Source organism: Strigops habroptila, chromosome 7 (assembly GCF_004027225.2).
Source record: "Strigops habroptila isolate Jane chromosome 7, bStrHab1.2.pri, whole genome shotgun sequence".
NCBI lineage: Eukaryota > Metazoa > Chordata > Aves > Psittaciformes > Psittacidae > Strigops > Strigops habroptila.
Genome location: NC_044283.2, coordinates 68073682 through 68097941, shown reverse-complemented (window position 1 = coordinate 68097941; position 24260 = coordinate 68073682). Strand labels below are relative to the sequence as shown.

The 24260-nt window shown below is 47.8% G+C and overlaps 1 protein-coding gene across 9 annotated transcripts in view; it reads left to right on the top strand.

Annotated features, from left to right (window-relative positions):
* The first annotated feature begins 20021 nt into the window (after positions 1–20021).
* PCDH10 (protocadherin 10) overlaps positions 20022–24260 on the top strand; it is a 33990-nt gene continuing 29751 nt past the window's right edge. For 8 of the 9 annotated variants that reach the window (XM_030492126.2, XM_030492124.2, XM_030492120.2 and 5 more), the window contains exon 1: positions 20209–23706. In XM_030492126.2, the coding sequence (XP_030347986.1) occupies positions 21097–23706 (2610 nt within the window). In that variant the 5' untranslated portion in view covers positions 20209–21096. Of the gene's footprint in view, positions 23707–24260 lie in introns of all 9 variants that reach the window. The other variant, XM_030492125.1, reaches the window with a different exon arrangement.

The window sequence follows — 24260 nt, the reverse complement described above, 5'->3', positions numbered from 1 at the left end:
TGCAAATGCAAGGATGCCTGCATTTTCATTGCACAAAGTTTCCTTCTACATGAGCATGCAACAACCCCAGCCAATAATTCAGTCACTTGACATGAAAAGATAACAGCCGTTAATGTAAGCATCCTGTTATACATTAACTGTTTAAAAGCAGAACAATCTGTGAGCAACCACCTTTCTGAAGGCTGATCAAACACTTTTTAGGCCACGGTCTGAGACTCTCTGCTCCCTATCAAGGAGCTGACCATCACAGGCAAAATGCTAAGCAAAGCAAAACCAGTTGCACCAGCAGCTTACACAACTAACTTCCACTAATGTGAATGATGCGCTATAAATGACGTCCCTCCCAAGGCTGTCCACCTTCTTTGTTGGCAATTAGTCCTTCCTTGATTTCTGGCTAAGCACACACAGTCCATTTTAAAGCCCTGCCTCAGTTTTGAGAGAGCAGAAGGTATGAGTTTTAAATCACAACAGTGAGGTGCTTGCCCTTAATGGGACAGTCAGCCCTCAGACCTTTATCCTACTCCCCCCATCCCATCTACAGCTGTCTTCAAGCCAAAGCCAACTATCCTAGTCTTATGGTCATACAGACTTCTTCCTCAAAGTAGAAAAGCACAACCATCTCCTCTAAACACGCTAGCTTTCTTCTGCTCCTTCTGACAGTAACTTTACTTTGTCAAGAAAAGCAGCATTATGCTGCAAATTGATACGTATTACCTCAACATATCACTTAAGGAATTAGAGCGTATTAGAGCGTACTATGCTATAAAGGCTTGGAAGAATGACAAGTCAGGCCACCTGTAAACTTTAAAACAAAATTGCACTAAGCTCACCCAGTGGCAGCAACATGGAAATGGTTAGGCCTTACACCTTGTTAATCATTGTAGCTGCATGCGGAACTGTCAGCCTTTCACACCTCTATTCTAAACCAGCTGCAAGTAGCACACAGCACCACAGAGCTCCTTCAAAAGAGGAGCTCATGCGTCTCCAATAATGCTTATCTTGATTTTGCCACTCACCCCTGTGCATTTGGTAGGACACTTTGCACATTTATCTTGCAACTTCTTGTTATTTGGATGTTTCCTGTGTGCAAACACACTCATTTTTGTTGCCCCTTCGGTAGCCACATTGGTTATATGTTGTATCTAGCCATGCCATCAGTTAAATTTTAGCATGCTCTATTTGGGTTCAAGGCAACTAACATTGATTATATCCTGATTAATGCACTTATAATTTGTAGGTGGCATAAGCCTTTGCTTTAGCTACTTCTAGATATACAACTCCCAGGGTAAACAGGTGCTCTTCTACCTCTGGTAGTGAAGAATTTCTTCTACAACCTGCGCTACACATAGCTTATCTTCATACTGGCAGAGAAAGTTTAATGTGGTATGGGTAAAAGTGATAAAAGGACCAAAGAACAAAAAGGGGAAAAGCTATTTATTTTTCCTCTGAGAAGTTAAAAAAGAAAAACAAAAAAACCAAAAAAAACCAAAATAACAACCAAACAAAAAACCTGAAGATCATTTGAAAAGCAATGTGTTATTTCTGATTATGCAACCTAGATAGAAGCACAGATTGCTACTGTATTTACACTATTAATACTTAAGAGTTCCTCCTGCCCAACACTGATATGGTCTGCTGTTTTGGAGTAGTACCCTCCTTATTTCATCCAGAGACTCATTCTTCAAATCCATGAAATACAGGAACACAGTAATAATTATTTGTCTAGTATATTTTGTCTATGACTTACCTACTGTGATAAGTGGCACCAACACTAAGCAAACACAAAAAAAAAAAAATATTCTTTTCTACTATTTCTACTTCATCATTGGTTGTTTTACCTCTTTCTTATATCCCACATCCCTAAGCATGTTATAAACACAGCTCCTACTGAATAAACAGTCTTTGGCCCACATTTTGAAGGCTCTTTGTTTATTCCCACCCCTCCACACAGAGCCCCAGAATACAGGCATGGAGTTTAGATAACTTTGAATGTTTAAAACAGAATAAAGAAAATTTATTATTTGCAAGGAAATTAAACAAGATACTCATTATCTTCATTCTTTCCATGCCATCCAATTAATTTAACACTACATACATTTTTATTTCCATTACACCAGTTTCATTGTGGCATGCCAAAAAAAACTTTCAAGTTTGAAGTCCTGAACCTTGCTGAGTTTGTCTGGAAAAACACCCAAAGTTTGATGAAGACACAGAAACAAGACCATAAACTTTGAACAGAGAATATCTGGGCCCAGTATTGCAGTTGTTGAGGCTCTAGCAAAAACTCAGAGAAAGAGATGCATAACTAAAACATAACTGCTTGGATGTCAGCTTTCCAAACAACCTGATATACGTACGTAGAGTGCCCTTGTAAAGGGAGGACTTTGCTCCAAGCAAAACCCAATACCTACTCCACTCACGCCTCTAAACAGAAATAGTTGCTCATGAAATTAACAAAGAAAAGCCAAGGTACACAACCATCTAAGCTTGCCATAACAAAATACAGGGTAACTTGTACCCCAGAACCCTGTTTCACCCCTGCCCCTGCTAAGCCAGCTCTTAATGCCACCAGAGGCTGCTGGCTATAGACCAATCACTGTGAGTATACTTGAGCCAGCTGAAGAGCTACAAAACTCTGTTTTGGGAATCCTGGGCGCCTGAAGAGACAGCTATAAAAGGTTTTTTGGCTGCTCAGTGCTTGGAGAAGTCCAGAGCCTGAAGATCTACCTCCAAAACTGTCAGCATGGTTCATAATCCCAAGACTGCCCTCTCAAAGCAGCACACTCACGCTGACATTCCTGGTGGTCAAGCCCCAGAACCTCAGCACCCTCCACAATTATCTGTATGCCAATTCTGACATAGTTTCTGATGCTTGGTCATCTGCTAAAACCAGAAAACACATGTATCAAGCCAAGTCATCAACTAGAGGAAATACATGGATCCAGTTGCCCATTTCCAAGCTCTCTGAACCCTGCGGAATATGAGAGCTCCCCAAGCACCACTCTGGCAACAGGGCCTGCCTTCCTGCAGCCATAGCCTCACACTGGCCATGCAACCACTGGGGCCTTGCCTGTGGCCACCAGCACCCAGCTGCAGCAGAGGCACAAGGGACCCACATTGGGAGGGTACCTCACCCCACCCCAGCCTGCGTGACATACTGCACGTTAAAAGATTTGACATAACAGAATTCGCTGTCCTGCATGACAGCTCTGTAGGTTTAGCAAGCATCCGAAGTCAGCCCTGGGTTACCCTTGGAAAGGCCCATTTTCTCCTCCTCTACCCTCTGCTCAACTCCCATGGCCAACAGCAAGGACCATTTTGGCTGAGAGCAGAACCCCCTGAGACAGTTACTGGCCCTGGGTTCAAAGAGCCTGTACATCTAGCAGAGGCTGGTCATGCTCCAGCTGACACAGGGTAGAGCCACCCCTGCCACAACAGGACACTTGCTAGGAGTATGCTGGTGAGGATAGGTGCTACCACTGCACTGGGTCTCACTACAACTCTGTCTGGGGTGCTGTTAGCCCCTGTCTAACAGCACCAGGGTGCCCTTGACTCTCAACCCAGAAATAAAAACAGCAATGTAGAAATATATACAACCCTAAAAACAAAAATCCCTAACAAACAAACATACCAGGAAATGAAGCCAGGCCAGCAAGATTTATCAGAGGAGATGATCAGCACTGAAGGACCTGCTTCAGGGATTCACCAAGATCTTCCCCCTCAGCTAATGCCTACATAAAGAGCAAACCCTCCCCAGGTGCCTTATCAGGGGTGGCCCTAGCAGCTCGTTAGAGGCCAGCTGCATTTCATGTGTGTTGATCAATAAATAATTGCTTTATACTTTCAAGTTGTGTATATCCCACTGGCAGAGCATTTCTGTACCTGGTAGCCAAATAAATTAGCCCAGAAGGGGAGTGATAACTTGCAGTCAAGTGGTCAAAAAAATTCAACTTCTCTGAGACAAGAACCATGTTTGGCCATGAGTTTGTCATTGTTTTCATTAGGTATTGCTAAGTAGTTCATGTACACAAGGCATAGCTGAAACCCTGGTGGGCCATCACAGCATTTTCACTTAGTTAGAAGACAGGCGCCACCGCTGTGTGTTCTGGCATTGCTTCCCTTGCGAAGGTAGGGTGCCAGGCTCCCCTGTGTCTCAGTGCCTGCCCAACCACTGATGCTACTACTGCAATGCTGGCCAGCCACAAAAATAAATGAAAAACCTATGGGCAGGCATGGGTCACTCAGCCACTGAGTTTGGTGCATCAAGTGTGAAGGAACATGGACATGGTGGCTGTAACTGTCACACAGAATAGAAATAACTACTGTGAGCTGACTGTTGCTCCAGATTATTATTAATATATGTAGGCATATATTACAAGCTCAACTTCTGGTTCTTCTTTATTTTTAAACAGTGACCAGTACCTTTGTTTAATTATATATGCCTTCAAAATACTGTTCATGAAAACTTATTAAGTTTCCATAGTACCTTGTGGGTGCCTTTCCATTAGCATTTCTTAGACTTTCCATAAAGGTGTGATTTATGGCCTTATTCTACAACCACCCAACGGAGGGATTTTGAATTCACTAAGACAATCTGTGTGAGCAAATGTTACTCATGTACATTAGTGGTTTCCAAGTCGGGCAATTAAATCTCAAATGTTTGCAGGCTCTTTCTTCATTTTTCTCATACCATAGTCAGGCACAGTGTTAATACCCAGTACAGACTCTAATAAGATTTCCATTACCTTCTGGGGTTAATAATGAACACAGCAGGGACAAAATCAGTATCACTGTATTAACTATCATTAAATAGGGTATCTAAACATCAGTGTTTAGCGAGTGAAAATCTTAGTGTACACTCAAAATTTGTATTTGTCTACTTATCTCATTCAAATTCTAACTTCTACATTAAGCTGTGGATTTTAAAATTAGTAATGTGCAAACACATTGTGCATGGTCAATTAAACTGTACTATTTCATGTAATTGCAGAAACTGTGAAAGCCAGAAGTAAACTTCATTTCAGTCCGTTTCAAGCAAGTATTTTAGGGGTTTTTTAACATGAATGAAAAAAAAATCATCTGAATCAATTAATTTTAAATATGGAATTCTCTGAAGAATCTGACCCTACATAAGACCGTTTCAACTTAAAAACTGAATCTATACTACACACTATAATAGTAAAATTAAATTCTATTACATTCCTTCATTGGCAACATGCATCTGTGTCATTAAAATACTTACATTTATCAAATTTGAGGCACGTATTATATCTGGTCCAGCACATGGAAGTCTCTGGTAGAAAGTTCAAGGCATATTCCCCACTGGCTAACCTTGGGCACTTAATTTAAGAGTTTGTGTGGACAAGTAGGCTCCATACAACCTGCCAAGCCAGGAAAGAAAGACAAACCTAAACCATGTAAGTCTGAAAATCACCTCCACACATGACAAAATGATGGCAGAATCACATCTGGGGGGAAGAAAGGAAGGAAGGAAGGAAAAAGAGAAAATGCCCCTTTGTTCAGGAGGAAGTCAATAAAACAGGAGAGGACATACAAGGGATCCCAGCTCCCCATGTGAAAGCAAGAAGGGCAGAGCTAACATCTGCAGCCTTCTCCCACTATGGTGGCAGGACATAGATAAAAGCATGAGCCCACAGGTTGCACAGGGTAAACACAACCCAAACTTCAGTGATGCCTATGCACAGCTCTTCTCTGTTAAAAGCTTGATGATGGAAGGAGAGCCACCCCACAAGTGTTAATTAACCTCAAAATGTACAAGTCTGCACAGTTCTGGTCTGAGAAAGTCTGTTTGTGGCTGACCCTCACTTGGGAAGACCCACTACCCACTCTTAACGTTGCAACAGACTGCAGCCACTATGGTTTTAATGCTGTTCTTAATGTGAACCACACACCAACACCGTAATTAATACCAGTTGGCATTTATTAGCAGTTTGAGATATGAGACAGTCTATGGGTTTAGAAAGTGTGGCCTCTTAAGGTAGGCCTCTTCAGAAAAAACTGAGGTAACACAGCAGAGAAATGCAATGAGACTTTGCTTACAGCTTCATAATCTGTTTTATTCAAGATTGGATCCACAGGTGAAATACACAGAGCAATAAGATAAACTTTCTAGGATTAAATCTAGATCATCCTTGAATACTAAACATCTTGTAAAATACACAATTAAAATGAAATAGTTTCTTAAGCATCACAATTTATCTTCCCGCATAAATGAGAAGAAAATTAGTTTTAAATATCTCAGAAGCAGATTTTCTCCTCCTTCAGAATCAAATGGGGCTGAGGACTTTTCGAACAAAGGGATTGACAGCAAATACAGACAGCATCTGTAGCCACCTGCATTTCTCATTTACATCTTTATTTTTCTCCTTCCTCAAAGTAATTAAAATCCTCCTTTTGCTGGAAGGCCTGCAGGGAGAGAGTCATTGGAGGGAAGTTGCTTTGAGAGACAAGAAGGTCCTGAGGTGAACAAACTTCCTCCAGGTCCCCAGTCAGCATCATCTCCACCGTACTGCTGGCAGTGCAGCGCTCCTAGTAAACCTTTCTTGGTGTTGCCTCAGCAGACACTGATGGCATATGGAAATAACATTTCCATTGCTGAGTGGACTGAATCCAGGTTTGTGCCTCTGCCCCAGGGCTGACTCACTCAACTGACTTTCACCCTGACTGACCCAGCCCCATTTCGTCTGCAAGAGTCAAACTGTACTTTAGGTAAGTGCAGCTAAATTTGGGAGATGATAACTTTATTTCTGCATGTCCACTCAAACAGTCTGTCAGCAATAATAATTCTCCAAGAATTACCGATTAAGTCATACACTTAAAATTGTTTTCTAAAAACTCCTGTTGTCATCCAAGAACTTTGACAGTGAATCTTGTCATTACAGCTCGTTACTCGTCAGCACCATCACATCCAAAATAAGTATTTTGGTTTTGCTTGTTCGTTCGTAGGACTATAAATGTAGTGAAGGGATTATCACTTCATATTCTACTTCTTATTTGCTAGAACTTTCCTCACTTAATTTTCCCTCTGGGACCTTTGCAAACATACATTATTCTTTTCACGTATTTTCTTCAATTCCTCCTCACCTCCATTATTACTACTGAAATTATTCACTGTCTTTCCCTTTGTATTTTGTAAAAACCTTAATTTCCCTCCCCGCCCCAAATTGTTTAAGGGCTTTCACTTTTGCTTTATATCAGATAGGCTAAAGCTCTAGTTTTCTGTTTTGCTTAATCCTAATTAAACTCCTGGCCTACATACAAACGATGCCTATTACCTCTGTGGCAGCTTTTGCTTTTGACTAACCTAGAAATCTTCATTTTCTTGCATATTTTGTACTAAAGGAAGTTGTCTTTAAAGATGAGTAACTTTGCTCTTTAAACACTTAATCAGTGAACACTATGCAGAGATGTAATCTGCCTTCATCCGGCCCTCCCTGCATCAATCCAAGATGAGGCATTCTGTACTACCTGTGAGCCAGAACACCATTTAAGACCATTTAACCACAATAGGACATAAACAGTCAGATTACAAAAAATAAGTGAATTGAGAAGATTTAAAAAAAAAAAAAACAAAACAGAAAGAAAGAAAGAAAAAAACAACCAAGGGAGAAAATTAATCCTGATATAAAGCCAGCTAGTTAAACTGTATACTTGCTATATAGCCACCATTAGCCAACCCCTGCAGTTTCCAGATGTTTATTACAGGATATGTCTGGACAAATCTTCTTTCATAAAAGCTCTTTGACACAAGACATTAAACTTTAAGTACCTTAACACAAAAGCAGACCTTTTAAAGGGGATTTACTTGAATTTTGTATATACAAAAACAGCTAGAAAGGGAATAGAATGAATAGAATGACAATGAAGTAAAACAATACTTCCAGACAACCACTTAGTAAATCTCCACCTTCTTCACTTTCAGGCACAAAAGCGAACTCCATACACCATCAGCACCGCGTATGCAGTAGTCCTAATAAGCTCACCATTTTCTGGAAGATTAAGGGCCTGACCAAAAGAACACTGAAATCGCTGGAAATCTCGCTATTTGCTTGAACAACTCTGGATCTAGTCCATACCGACTCCATAAGAATAACTGCTCGTAACAACTCAGCTTAAAGCTGTACAAAAGCAACTCTGGTTATAACCTCCATAAAAATACAATAAAAAAGGAACACATGCTTTCTATCTATTTACTTTACTTTCCCTAATTTTTAAAATGGAAACTTCCAGCATTTTGCTCCACAATACAAACCAATTCATTTGGTCTGAGGAAGCAGAACTAAAATACAACAAGGCATAGAAGTTCGGTTCCCTATTCTGAGATGTACCATTATTCCCAGTGAAAATAGCTAGTACTTTATCCCTCAGTTTGATGCTGAAGAAAAATTATTTGCCAAAAATTATTTGCCAGAAGCTGGAGGGATGGTGGGACATACTTTTTCTTTCTAGAAAATGCTCTCTGTATTGCTGGTTCTGGGGTCCTGGTTCTGCATTTCTCCATGACCCAACTGCTTATAGACTTTTCATCACAATTTTACATGTTCATTAAATGCAAGGTCAGACTTCTGTAACAGACAGTTTTAACTCCACTTCAATGTATGCATGTGTGTGCGTGTATATGTATTGTAGACCAAGACCAAAAAAAATTAATATAGCGTGAAATGATAAAAACAGGGAACCTGATTCCAAAACTAAAACTTAAGCTGGTTAGATACTGACCCTTCCTAATTTCAGACAAGGCTTCTACTGTCTGCAGTGAGTGCCAGGGAAAATACGTTTCTATTGTTCCTGTAAGAGAAAAAAGAAAAACAAAACCCAAAGAACACAAAGAACGGTTGTCCACTGGCTGACAAAAACACACAGATTTTTAGGACAAATGAAGCCACGTCTACAAGCAGGATCTCATCTTACTCCGAAGTAAAAAATATCTGTGTCAAAAACTCCAGTGATTTAAGTGGGACTAGAACAGATGCCAAAGTTACGATGTTCTTATGGCCAGAAAGGCTAAATCCTTTTATACATTCTTTTCTACCACTCTCACAGACTGAAAGCTATTACTGCCTAATGCCACATTTGGCAACCAGATGGTACTGAGGAAACCTCTACTTAATTTTACAGGTATTTTAATAAATTTATGCAAAGTTTTTTAGATCACTAAGCTATGATTAGCATCTTCTATACAAGAGAAGATAGATCATATACATGCTATCTGATCACCCAGCAATAACAAGCTGGACCAGGTTCAAGTTAATCAGAGAATCACAATCCTAGTGGATTAAACAAATCAAGCAATATGGAGCCTCTACTGACTTTTTCCAAGTTAAGACAGATGTTACCTATGATCCAGCAGAGAGGAGACAATCAGCAAACCTTGCCACTACAAAATTACCTTCTCTATATGTTCTGAAGACATTTGAATAAGCCGAACGTGTTTATAACAGGCTGTATTTTGCCATGGCCACAGCATTTCTGATGCATCACTGGAAGCTCTAACACTGCATTTTTCATACTGCCAAACCACACCAAGTTCCTACAAAAAGTTCCCAAACTTCTGCTGGTCAGATGCCCAAAACAGATATTTCTGTCTCATTTCAGTAGGCAGGCTTACAGAAAACCCTTCTCAGATTGGACTCATACACAGTAATGAAGTCCAATTCCTGTATAGGAACTTTTTTCTCATGGATCCAATTCATTTTTTTCATAGGGCAGAAATAATGTTATGCCTATTATACATATATAAAGACTGAGGCATGGAAAAGTAAAGCAGTCCTTCCAAATCACCACCACTAGCAAAGCAAGAGCACAATCTTGTCTTCCAACTTTGGTACCACATCAAACGGCAATTCTTGCCCTAAAAGCACATAAGCTCTGGAAACTGTGCTATTACAACAATCACCTCTAGAAATCTTCAGAATGAAATTATTACCCAGAAAGCTCTTTTGTATTCTGACCTCAGAATACAAATATGGTCAGATTTTTCTCCCCCTAGACCCATTTTTTATGATTTCTCAGATTAGAGTACCAATCAGGTATTATCCTCCCTCTTCTTCTTAACACAAAGTGGTTATTTATTGCCTATTGAAAATTCTTAAAAGAGGCATTAAGATTTACAGTTTTATATACACAGTTCTATAGATACAGAACTTCTGATGATGCTATAATTTTTTGAATTCTGGTCAAGGATTTTCAGTTAATATTCTTCAGTACTGCCCTGTAAACCTTTAGCTACATTGAGAAATCAATGTATGCAACTATTATTTGGCTTTTCTACCTTTGCTTGTAACAAGAACCACATTTCTGAAGCTATTTATTGGCACTTTGGTCATGCCATAAAGGCTATTTCTTCCTTCCTAATTGTGCTTTTGTTCCTTTCCGTGCTAAGCAAAATAAGGCAAAGGGTCAAAAGTATATATCCTTTCTTTCCAGCAAATTGAACTTTATAAACTAGTTTCCTGGTCACCTCCAGATTCTTAGAAGCTACAGAGTGGTGGAAATTGGGGGCCACAAGCGCTCTCCAGATCCCTACTGCCCAACATTACAGCAGCACGGGAGAGCTGCAGACAACTTCCTAACATTCTTCCAGAAAAGGCTTTCCCAGATAAAGCCAATAGTAGGACACAACCAGTAATAGCAAGAAGTCGTTCCAAAATATTCCCACTCTGCTCTTGATGCTTCCTTTTAAGGGAGCAACAATCCCCTTTCACCAAGTTTTCCCCAATTACAGGGAAATCTGTGAAAATCACTGAAAGCCAGCAAGCTCTCAAACGCTTTTCAAAGCTAAGAAAATCCAAGCCTTCCTACAAGATTTCTATCATCTTCCCACTCTGCCCTAAATCACATTTACATGGCTCATTCTTCCATTTTACACCTCCCACAACTTGAGTCCTTCCTGCCTTCTCTTCCTTCTCCCTCCTTTTCCTGCAAATCTCTTTACTTGAAAGCTTAGCTCACACAAAGTTATCAGTGCCAGTGTTATATTTTTCTCCACTGAACTGATCACTTCTCTAAGTCAGCTCTCTGCCTTCTGGAGGGAGACACTCCGCTCGTGACCACACAGCAGTGCAGATTACTACGCGACAGCACGCTGCATTGCTACTTCCATTTGTGAAAAGCACAGCTCCCCTTTTTGCACGGGCACTACATTGCTTTTCTTGCAATCCAGCTGCTGCCTCCCACAGCTGCAGGATTTGCCGGACCATCCCTTGGAAGCAGCAGCTGCTGCAGCTGGCAGGTCTCTGGGAGCACTGAGCGCAGCAGGGGTGCAGAAAGGCTACTGGTGGGGAAAGGATGCTCTCCCTGCCCGCACAGCGGGGCCCTGCGCTGGTACTTGGCAGCTGGGAAGAGCAGCCACCGAGGCCATCCAGATGCTGTGCTGAGCTCCGCCACGGCAGCATGACCCTGCCCGTCGTGTGGGTAACATTTCACTGTCTCAAGCAGCGGAGTTGATCAGCTCTCCCAAGAGCTTGCAAGTGTGTTGAATTAAAAGACGTTGCCTCTCGCTAGAGGCAGGATCACGTTTGTATTGGCTGTTGCTCCTGCTGAACTCAATTGCAGCTGCATTCCCCTCTCCCCCTGCCCACGCACATCTTGCAGTACTGTCATTTCTTTCCAAGCTCAACATCAAGGTCCATGTAATTACGTATAAGCATATGTATATGATTGTGTATGCATGCGTTACTTCAAAAAGATTTGCATAGTAAAGCCTGCAAAATGAGAAAACACTGGTATTAAAGGAAGCAGGTGTGATTCAGCAGCTTGTTGTGAGCATGTTAGAAGACAGACACATGTGGCTGCAGACTTCTTTATTGCATATTGTGCCAGCCCTTCACTTCCTATACAATTGTAATCACCTCCGGAGCTCTCCTCAACATGCTCAATTGATTTGCAAGTATTCACCCATTCATGTCAAAATACATTCAGCAGTACTGTCATAGCCCTCCTTAAAGCGAAGGAGCTGGGGTATACATTACATATGTTAACACACAATAGTATACAGTATTCAACATATTTGTCTACAAGATCTTTCCTTCCTCATGCATTGCATGCTCTAGCAGAAGCTGAAGTCCTGCAGGTACTAACCAGCTCTGTTTCCTCATCAGCAGTGCTGCTCATTGTGTACCCTGATCAGACAAGAGCTTTCATGGAAAAGATCTTCTCCCAGAATAAAAGTCTGGTATCGTTTGAGTTCCTCATTCCAAGGAATAAATTGCACAAGTAATGGGCAGCAGAGAGTGACCTTTTAGTAACATCACCACAACATACAGACTCATTAGAAGTACCATCGTAAGTAACTTCGAAATTAAACATTTCTTAAGCCTGATTATGCTACCTGCATACTTTGTTAATAACTTTTCCCAAGTTCTGCTGAGTGAGGCATATCATCCCTGCTCCCCACAGCCGCAAGATCCTGCTGAGCAGAGCAACCTTGCAGCTGCGTGAGGCAGAGGCTGCGGGGCCAGCACAGCCTCCCAGGGCCCCGGGTTTATCACAGACTTCTGTTGAGAGACAGTCCTTTGGTTTGATTTCTTAATTGAAAAACTGTAATTGTAGCAACAGCAGGCCTCAACCTGCATACGAATAGAGTGTGGACCATTGAGATCTATAGCACAGACTACCTCCTACTTCACCTAATTAACTAGCAGTTGTGAGCTTGTCCGTACGCATATGTAAATCCTGCTGATAAAAGGGGAAGGGGAACTCTAGCTTTGTTGTTGTTAGGCTGCAGGACCTTAGGAAGCTGCTGAAAGGTCTGGTAGGATATTTAGCTTTGTGCTCATAGTCTGATTGTTTTTGCCTTTAAGTCTAAACACTCTTAATGTTTCTCTCTCACCATTTGTTTTGCTGCACTTATACTTTTATAGTCATTTCTCTACGCTTGAGTACTTCTGACCTCCTTTTTCTGCTGTTCCATGTTTTTCTGTATGTATGCTTCTCTTTTTTGACGTTCTCCTACTTCCCTACCACTGGTGGGAGTAGTAAGTGTATGGATGATAAGTGTACGCACGCTTCAAATCTATATCCAGCTCTACAGAGGAGCTTGCAGTACCTTGAAAATAATTATTCTGAGAAAAATGGTGTTCATCCTCCACAGCAATTGTGTGGAACATATGAACTTGCACAGCTTCTGTCATGCAGTCCAGCCACTAAGCAGGAGTTGTGAGTGGAGATATCCAGTACAGATTTTTCAAGGACCAACTTATAAATTTCTAGGACTGTGGAAGCTGAGGCTTTTCAAGGACTTATCACTCGGGTATATCTTCCTGAGACTGGCAAAAAGCACTCTTGAGACCTCCATCTGCTAAAGTCACTCTTCCAAAATGTGGAGGTGGTAAAATTTCTGAATTGAATGTTGCAATATTTTTAGTATAGACAAAAAAAAAAAAAAAAAAAAAGTGTTTTCCTTGATTATTGCCTTATAAACGACTAAACTGCTTCCCAGCTGGAACTTTCTCAGTTCTCAAATTGAGGTGGGTAACACTATAGGAAAGCTGACACTAGACAGATGCAATTTGAGGAGAAAAAGCAATACCTGAGTGTAGGGTCTTACCATGTGAAGACTCAAATAGGTAAAAAAGCAGTCTTAGCTATTGGTAGTCTAAGTAGATCCACCTAAACAGCTATAAAAATACAGATGTGTGCTCTCTTCCTAGATGACTACATAATTATAACATCGTTTTTCCCATCTTCCTCCTTTCCCTTCCTAGTTGGTGCTATTGTTATCAGCTGCGTAGTTGGTATGATGACTCAGATGATAGAATTATGCTGGAGATTATATATACATGGAACACTCAGGCCCAAGAATGCAAATTCTTCTGGGCAAACAATCCAGGGGGTTTGTGGTATTTATTCTACCAAGCACTATACATACAATATTGTAAGGCTCAGAATAAAAGTTTTATATTTTTAACTGTTGCTTTCAAGCTGAACCTCAAAAGAAGCTATGCTTTAGTTCAAGGCTTGAACTTGCTGTTGAAAAGAAAATCAACAAAGCAATTTTCTTTATAGTGAGTAACTACATCTACCTATGCCTTTGAGTGTATGATAAGAAGATTAACAGAGTCTCAAGCAACTGGAGTTTTCCACTGCAGTTTTGTCCTCCTTTGCTCTAGTAATCATTCAAGCTTAGCAGCATTTGTTAAATTCAGATACAGGTCAACTGTATTTCGATCAAGTTCAAAGAAATAGGTGCAGCTGATTGAGCCATAGTATAAAAATAGAAATGTACACAGAAAAGAGTGCCTGGATGACGCCTGTATTGATAAATGTGATAATATTTTGCTTCTCAGCTGATGAAATAGCAGGTTTCTAACTATGGAGTAAACTATCTTTCTGAAAATTCTAGTTAGATGGTAAGAAATCTGCCTTATTGAAAAGTATTTTGCCAAGAAACATCTTCTGTAAGGTAAGTTAGATACAGATGTCATTCCTCATCTGCAAGTAAACGGATAAATTAAAAGGAATATGTATTTTTGATCTGATCACCTTGTGTAAGGTCATTTTGGTTGGTTTATAATGCATCTGCAGCACTACAATAAGCATTAAGTTCAGGGTTGTCAGATTTGCCACTAATTAATAGATCGAAAACAATAAGACATGAGGCAAGCCTATAGGAATCAGGCCCAGTGTATGTTGGTTAGTGTAAAGCCATGCACACAGAAATAAGTGTTTTGAAGTGACCAGGACCTTGGCTGATTGGATCTGGGCGCTGTAAAAAGGCCTGGTTGCTAGCAAACGTTGAGAGCTTAACTGTGGAAACAAGAGAGTTTTCCTATAATTATTTCAATACAGGCTTAAATCAGCTAAAACCACAAGTCATTAAAATGGGCTGGGATTATTTTTATTTTTTTTTTAATAAACATTATAATAGACTCTGAAAGCTGAAGAAGGTGACATAATAGCAGTGGACTGCACCAATCTCCTGTTTCCCACTGAACAGCCTCTTGCTGCACAAGTCATGTCCCTGAAATCTGTATGAATCGGGGGAGAGGGGGGAAGAGGGAAGGAAAAGGAGGCAGAAAGGTCCTACAGAAACCACTACAGGATGCATCCACTGTAATTCTGCTCTGGACTGTGGTGCATGCAGGATGATTCTTATTCAGAAAGGCTCCCGGCACCTTCTGGAGAGGCTCCATCACATCTGATCACTAGCGCAGCACAGAGCATGTAATGAAGTAATACTTCATCTTCATTTATTAAAACAGCTGTCTAAGGTCATAAATACAACAAGTTGTTTTTATCACCAGGAGTACTCCCATAAGCATGAGGATGATGATTAACATCATCTCTCCAGCTCTGCTTACATTTGCAACCTCGCGGCAGATGCTTGGCTCCAGTGTTGTTTAAAAGCCATCAGAAAACGTCTTAATCACTGGTGACCTCTGCAAGAACTTTGGTGGCTGCTACATCGATCTGACCCAAGGAGTGCTCTTCAGGCCAACATGAAGGCAGGCTTCTTTTTTTATTGATTAGCCAAATTGTCTAGCCTTCCTGTTTTGTCTCCTCATTGGCAATTAAGAGAGAAATCCATTGAGGGAGTGGTGGCAGTGAACCTTTCCCTCTGACACAAATAACCTTAATCAGGCTTCTTAGTTAATTTCTGACATTGTTCTGTGTTGAGCTCTGTTTGAAGCAGGATTTTCATCCTATGGAGGTCGGTAAAACACACACATCTTACTGCTAGCAAAGCAGGCTTTTTCTAATGGTGACATTTTTCCCTTCTTATTTACAATCCTAATGACAGCATTGATTCCAGTAATCTTTCCTGCACTAGGAGCTGTTACCAATTCTCTTGAAGGAGAACCTGGGTGGGTTTTGTTGGGGCAGTTTTAAACCTAGATAATTAAAATTAAACTGAGTAATGATAATCCAGGAGATTTGGAGGCAGGGGGTGGGGGGGGATGGATGGGTGTCCAGTTCCCAATGTGGTTTTAACATCCAGACAGTACAGAGGCCGCAATGTTCCTCAGCCTAAAACCAAGACTGATACCTAAAATAGAACCAGAAATTCGTTTTGGTGGCTCAAGTAAACAATGGGGATTAGCTTTCTACACCCAAATCCAAGTTAGAAAAGTGATTGTTTAATCCAGACCTCAGCATTTGGGCATTTCCTTACTTGTGTGACTCCTTTTGTGTCAGACCAATGGAAATACTCTACTTGGATAATGAGAAATGAAGCACTTCCTCACCTTTCCCCCAATAATTCTTGGTTTAACATCCCACTCCCCCCAAATGAATGCATAAATCCTTTACCTTCACCTTCCCCATCTCTGTTTTATACTGTTTCACGAAAGACCAGGACCTGTTTGTCCTTCTTAATGTCAAATGATATTTTAGACTAGGAACTATTGAAACAATTGGGGATGTTCACATCTTATGTCATTATGAGTTCATCGCTACTCTGTGATGAAGGGCAAAAGAATGTGGTTGTGGGAGCAGGAGGCTGGCCTTGGGGCACTAATGCAGCCTGAATTGGGGGTGAAGCCCCCTCCCTATCCAACAGCTTTTCCTCCCCTTATGCACATGCACTCAGTTTGTCATGCTGATTCCTTCTTCCAGCGTGTGCCTGTTACACGTGAAGTTTTTTATCTTTAATCTGTGAGATTTGGTAAATGGAGATGCTAGGGAAGTTCTGTTTGAGCAGGAGTATTATTTATCATATGTTCTCCTTGCTAGAAAATGTCCCTTTGCACTTGGGGTGCCAAGTGAGGATTTTGGCAGGGAGAAAAGGTTTGAGTTACCCAGGTGCTATCCCCAGCAGCACGGTGGCTTTACAAACCTGATGTCATCTATTTACATTTGTAAATCACAGCATGGAGCAAAATGCAGCGATATGAAAGATTAGTCTTCATTTGGCAAAGTAACTGCCAAATTAAATGATGACAGATGGAAAAACTAAGTGCTGTGGTGTCAGGGGTCCAGTGACAGCCCTCTGCTTTAGCAAGAGGTAAATATATAAACCTCAGCTGGTGCCTGCAGAAGACATGCGTCCAATTTAAAGACAGCCCTCGGATTTTGTTTTATTTAATCAATACCCCCTATTGAAGAGAGCAGCGTATGGCATTAGAACTAAACCAGTGTTATTAGAAAATGATATACTGCACATTAGGATGTATAATTCATGTCGCCTTCATTTGCTCAGGCCGTCGTGAAAATCCATAAATCATTTTCTCGTTCATGCACCGCCGAAGTGCCATTTGTCATTCCGCGTTAGAGGGCTGCCTCAAAGCCCCGCCGCTCTGCGGAGCCCACCGCTCCCGCTGCAAAATGGAGGGGAGCGGAGCCGGGGGGGTATCGCACCGCCGGGGCTGCGCCCGCGGGGAGGGAGGGAGGGAGGGAAGAAGGAGGGAGGCGGCTCCCCTGCGCCCACATATGACTATATGTACATGTATGTATGGCCCCGCGTGGTTATTGCCCCCGGAATTACGAAGAGCTGCTCGGGGAGCGCCCCGACGCCGCCTCCGCGGGGCGGGATGGGGGTTGGTGGATGTGCCGCGCCGGCAGCCCGGACCCCCGCCTCCCGCTTACCTCCGGTCCCCCCCCGGGGGGGAAAGGGGTTCGGTCACAGCCCCAAGCGGGCGCGCGGGGGCCCCTCCGCTGCCGAGGTACCCCGGGCTCGGCCGGTCGCGCCCAGGCTGCCCGCTTTCCTCGAAGGGGACAGACGTCGCCGTTGCCGGAGCTCCGGCGGCGGGGAGGGTTTAGAGCTGGGCTGCTTCGGGCCACGGTAAATCGCTGGAGGCGGCCGTGTCTCGAACGCACCGGCCCCTTGCACCGACGCGCAAGAAAGGCACGAACTCGGGGGGCTGTGTCTGAGGCGGGTGCGGGGGAAGCACAGCCGGCTCCCGTCCGCATCCACTGGACAGCGCTGGCTGACGGAATCCGCTTTTTGGGGAAGCCCTCACCGGAGTCGCCCCGCGGCGCTGCCTTGCCCCGCTATAACCACTGGGCAAGACGGTGTACCGAGGGGGTACTTCCGTGCCTGCCGCGGCGGCGGGCAACACTGGCGGCTCCCCCGCGCACACGCACGGTTGCCGCTGTCCTGCTTCTCTCCCCCTCCCGGGTACCGCTAGACCGAGCTTCAAAGCCGTACAGCCGCTGGCAAGCGTGAGCGCGGTAACGGGAGAGCTGCGGGCGGCGGGGGACACACGGGGGTGCTGGCGGCAGGAGAAGGGAGCTCGGGGACGGCGGAGACCACCGCGGAGCGGAGCCGGTGCTGCCGCCCGGGCGCAGTGCGCCGCTGCCGCCGCTGGGGGGTGCCCGCCGCCCGCGATTACGGCCGCTGCTGGGGGGGCGGAGCCGGCAGCCCAGAGCAGGGAGCCGCCGGACGCCGGGTCGGCTGAGCCCGCGCCCGGAGTGCCCGCTCCTCCGCGCCGGCCGGGAGCGGGGCAGCGCGGCTGTGCCCCAAGGGCGGTGCGCCAGGTGCGCCGTGACCCGCTTCACCGGGGCCCTTCCACGAACTGCCGGCCCGGGAGCGGCCCCCGGCGTGGCGCCGAGGTCGGTTTGGGCGCGGTGGCGTGAGCTCGGCTGTGCCCCCGCCGCCGGTGGCCGCGGGCTCAACTCCCCGGAGTGGGAGCGCGGTGACAGGCGTGCGACACGCACAAGTTTGGGAATGCGAGGAGCTGCGTTTCCGCAAGGGAAAACGCATCCGAGCGTAAAGTTCATTGACATGTGTGGAAGGGAGCCGGTGCCTGCCGAGGGATTAGAGATAGGGTCAGAGCAGCAGCTGCTCTGCTGTGTGTTGCTCTTCATAAACAGTAAAATAACATTTTGGGGGAAAATAAAATATTTCATCCTTTTTACTGTTACTTTCTCCATTTTGTGAAGTTTCGGACGTGGCTTCTCAGCTGTGCAGGGCCCATGGGCAGCCCCTCCGCCGCCACCCCCGGGCCCTGGCAGAGCTTCGGGCTCCACCCGCGAACCCCCGCCTCGATCCCCGCCGGGTGCTGCGCTCTCCGCGATGCCAGCGCGGCTTCGCAGCCAAAGGCATCGATCACAAACGTGCCAGTCGAGCACCTGACGTGCGATAGACACGACTGGTAGTTGGATTTGATTTAGCACGGAGCTGCCTCCTCGCTGTCTGACGAGAAGGGGAAGCAGAGCCGGGCGGGAGGGTACCCGGCGCGGGTCACCGACATCCGCGGGCGACGCAAGCCCGAGCCCTCGGTGAAGGTTTGGAGCCTCCAGCGCCGTTAACGGCGTCGGCAGCGGGGAAAGCGGGGGTACAGCGAGCACCAACATTGGAAAACCACCAGGCCAGTGGCCGTGAGCCCCCGCCAAGCCTCCCTGCCCGGCCCCGCCGCACCCGCGGGACCCAGTGACAGAATACGTGACATGCCCGGCTTCCCTCTTCCGTTACGTTCGTGGAAGTTCCGAAGCGTAAATCAGGGAACGATACTTTAAATTGGCTGGAGCTGGAAACACTGCACTGACGGAAAGTTGCACTTTCTCCACCGACTAATGAGCTAAGGCAGCCCACTGGGGGTGTGTGTAAATAATCTCATGTTTCCCCTTGTTTATGCTTTTTCTAAAAACGTTACAGCGCCCGGCCTGGGGGTAGGAAAGTTAGAAGCTGGTGGAAACTCCCTCTCCAAGGAGAGGGCTGTTAACGATTACCCGTGTGTGTGCGCTGATGACGAGCGGTGATCTCCCTGCCCAGCGGCTGCGGCGGGGGAACCAACGCTCTTGGAGGCGGGCAGGGAGTTAGGCGGGCAGAGCCTCGGGAGATGCAGGGTTAGCATCGCTCTGACTGTCTGCCTTGTCTGCCTTGCCTGCCTTGCCTGCCTTGCCTGCCTGCCTGCCTGCCTTGCCTGCTTTGCCTGCTTTGCCTGCCTGCTTGCCTGCTCGCCTGCTTGCTTGCCCGCCTGCCTGCCCGCTCGCTCGCCCATCTCTGACGCAAGATACTCGACGTGCGCCGCGGCCAATAGGGTGCCGCCCCCGGGGGCGTTGCTGCCGGCTGATTGGTTGGCAGGAGCCGAGCGCTGCGCAAAAACAGAAAAGCCGAGCGCTGCCGGCTCAGAAACTGCCGGCAGACATCAGAGGCGCCGGGGCCGGAGCGGGGACCGGGAGCGGAGCCGGGACGGGAGGCGAGCGGCGGCGGCGGCGGCAGCAGCAGCAGCAGCAGCAAGCAGAGACAGACACAGAGAGAGAGAGGGGCTAGACGCAAAAGCAGCAAGAGAGGAAAAAAACTCATCAGCACGTCCATAAAAAGCAGAGTGATGATGATGATGATAATGAACATAATAATAGCAATAAAAGAAGAAAATGAAAGACTATTAATAGAAGAGAGAAAAAATTAAAATCTTTAAATAAAACAGAGGAAAGCCCTGAGAAATCAGGGAATTAAAGTTTTGGGTAGCAAAGCTGCTCTCTGCCTTTTTTGATACGAAATCTTTTTGCGGGTTATAATTTTTTATTTTTTTTTTTTTTTTAATTTCGCGGTTTCTGCGTTTTCCTTGCATCTGAAGAGGGCATGTCCGCCGGCTCTTCCAGCAGCACCTATCCCTCCGGCTCCCACCAGGAAGACAAACCGAGGACAATCTTGAAATATAACAATTTGCTCCTTGGGATTTGCTGCTGCTGCCTCCGACGCTGCTGCTGCCGCGGTGCAGTGCCAAGACTCTCGGAATAAATAAAAGCGGGCTACTGTGTATCTCTAGATCCATCCAGCTAATAGCTATTATTAGTTGGCCATTTATTTCGAAGATCACAGATGAAGTGGGGACGCCTGTCTTCTTCATTGGGTCAGCGTGTGAAACAATAATATTTGTAACAAAAAGAGGGGAGATGGGGGAGAAAAAAAATCCTAACATGAATCAGAAGAAATAATATCTAGCACCCCCCCCTAAATCAACCTCTTCCCCCCTCCCTTTCCTTCCCCCTCCCCCGATCCCTCTCTCCCTCCACACGCTTGCAGGCGCGGACGCACACACACACACACACACACACACACACACACACAGAGCTAGACACGCAGAGGCACACACGCTGTAGTATTTTCGGAGGAGGAGGTGGTGGTGGTGGCTTTTGGAAAAGGAGGAAGAGGTGGTGTTGGGGAGGGGGGATCTCTTTCCCCGTTTGGAGATGATTGTGCTATTCCTCTTTGCCTTGCTCTGGATGGTGGAGGGGGCCCTTTGCCAGCTCCATTACACGGTGCAGGAAGAGCAGGAGCATGGCACGTTCGTGGGGAATATCGCCGAGGACCTGGGCTTGGACATTACAAAACTTTCGGCTCGCCGCTTCCAGACGGCGCCCAACTCCCGCAGCCCTTACCTGGAGCTCAACCTGGAGACCGGGGTGCTCTACGTGAATGAGAAGATAGACCGGGAGCAGATCTGCAAGCAGAGCCCCTCCTGCCTGCTGCACCTGGAGGTCTTCCTGGAGAACCCCCTCGAGCTGTTCCGGGTGGAGATCGAGGTGCTGGACATCAACGACAACCCTCCCTCCTTCCCGGAGCCCGACCTCACCGTGGAGATCTCGGAAAGCGCCACGCCGGGCACCCGCTTCCCGCTGGAGAGCGCCTTCGACCCCGACGTGGGCACCAACTCGCTGCGCACCTACGAGATCACCCCCAACAGCTACTTCTCCCTCGACGTGCAGACGCAGGGCGACGGCAACCGCTTCGCCGAGCTGGTGCTGGACAAGCCCCTGGACCGGGAGCAGCAAGCGGTGCATCGCTACGTGCTGACCGCGGTGGACGGCGGGCAGCCCCAGCAGCGCACCGGCACCGCCCTGCTCACCATCAGGGTGCTGGACTCCAACGACAACGTCCCCGCCTTTGAGCAGCCCGTCTACACCGTGTCGCTGCCGGAGAACTCGCCGCCGGGCACGCTGGTGCTGCAGCTCAACGCCACCGACCCCGACGAGGGTCAGAACGGCGAGGTGATCTACTCCTTCAGCAGCCACATCTCGGCCCGCGCCCGGGAGCTCTTCGGCATCGCGCCGCGCACCGGGCGGCTGGAGGTGAGCGGCGAGCTGGACTACGAGGAGAGCAGCGTGTACCAGGTGTACGTGCAAGCCAAGGACCTGGGGCCCAACGCCGTGCCGGCGCACTGCAAGGTGCTTGTGCGGGTGCTGGACGCCAACGACAACGCGCCCGAGATCAGCTTCTCCACCGTCAAGGAGGCGGTGAGCGAGGCGGCGGCGCCGGGCACGGTGGTGGCCCTCTTCAGCGTCTCGGACCGCGACTCGGAGGAAAATGGGCAAGTGCAGTGCGAGCTGCTGCAGGGCGACGCTCCCTTCCGCCTCAAGAGCTCCTTCAAGAACTACTACACCATCGTCACCGAGGGGCCGCTGGACCGCGAGCAGCCGGGCGGCGATGCCTACACCCTCACCGTGGTGGCCCGGGACCGCGGCGAGCCGCCGCTGAGCACTAGCAAGTCCATTCAGGTGCGGGTGAGCGACGTGAACGACAACGCGCCGCGCTTCAGCCAGCCCGTCTACCAGGTCTACGTGAGCGAGAACAACGTGCCCGGCGCCTACATCTACGCCGTCAGCGCCACCGACCGGGACCAGGGCGCCAACGCCCAACTCGCCTACTCCATCCTGGAAAGCCAGATCCAGGGCATGTCCGTCTTCACCTACGTCTCCATCAACTCCGAGAACGGCTTCCTCTACGCCCTCCGCTCCTTCGACTACGAGCAGCTCAAGGAGTTCAGCTTCCAGGTGGAGGCCCGCGACGCCGGCGAGGAGCCGCAGCCGCTGGCCGGCAACGCCACCGTCAACATCATCGTGGTGGACCAGAACGACAACGCTCCCGCCATCGTCAGCCCCCTGCCCGGCCGGAACGGCACCCCGGCGCGGGAGGCGCTGCCCCGCGGCGCCGAGCCGGGCTACCTGGTGAGCCGGGTGACAGCGGTGGACGCCGACGACGGGGAGAACGCTCGCCTCACCTACAGCATCGTGCGAGGCAATGAGGCCAGCCTCTTCCGCATGGACTGGCGCACCGGGGAGCTGCGGACCGCGCGCAGGGTGCCGGCCAAGCGCGACCCCCAGCGCCCCTACGAGCTGGTCATCGAGGTGCGCGACCACGGGCAGCCGCCACTCTCCTCCACCGCCGCCATCCAGGTGGTGCTGGTGGACGGCGCGGCCGAGCGGCCCGGCGGCGGCGGCGGCGGCCTGGGCGCGGGAGCGGGAGCGGGCGCGGGGGGCGGCGGCGGCGGCGGGTCCGGCGAGCATCGCCCCAGCCGCTCCGGGGGGGACACCTCACTCGACCTCACCCTTATCCTCATCATAGCCCTGGGCTCCGTCTCCTTCATCTTCCTGCTGGCGATGATCGTGCTGGCCGTGCGCTGCCAGAAGGAGAAGAAGCTCAACATCTACACCTGCCTGGCCAGCGACTGCTGCCTGGGCTGCTGCTGCTGCTGCCCTTGCTGCAGCCGCCAGGCGCGGGCCCGCAAGAAGAAGCTCAGCAAGTCGGACATCATGCTGGTGCAGAGCTCCAACGTGCCCAGCAACCCGGCGCAGGTGCCGGTGGAGGAGTCGGGCAGCTTCGGATCCCACCACCACAACCAGAACTACTGCTACCAGGTCTGCCTCACCCCCGAGTCCGCCAAGACCGACCTGATGTTCCTCAAGCCCTGCAGCCCTTCTCGCAGCACCGACGCCGAGCACAACCCCTGCGGGGCCATCGTCACCGGCTACGCCGACCAGCAGCCCGACATCATCTCCAACGGCAGCATCTTGTCCAGCGAGGTAAGTAAGGCCCGGCCGTCCCCCCCGTCTCCCCTTCAGCCCCCCCATCTCCGCCCGCGGGTCGTTGGGGCGCCGCTGCGGGCCAGCCGTGCCCCGCCGCTGCACTGCGGGCTTTCCCCCGGCCCCGCGTCGCTTTCTCGGCGCTCCCGGCGCTTTGCTTCGCCCCCTCGTGCTGCTTTTCCCCTCTGTAGTTCATTCCGCCGCTTCTCTCCTCCTCGGCCTCTGACACTTGGGAGGCTGCAGCGGCAGGAGAGGGGAGTGCGGACCCCCCGCCGCTGGTTGCTTGTCCCCCGGGCTCTGGTACCGCTGCAGCCAAGCGCGTCCCCCCGGCCCGATGGGTGTGAGGGGAGCTGGCCCCGGCCGGGCAGCGTCGGGTCGGGTCGGGGCACAGGGATCCTCCGGGACCGTTAGCTGCAGAGGGGGTAACCTCTGGGTTGGGCCGGGTGGGGTTGTGTATGCTCAGAGGTGTAATCACAGGGATTTCTGAAGCAACACTTTAAATCTGTGTCTTTCCTTTTTTGCCTCCTGAAATCCTTGGATGTGCGATTAAGGCT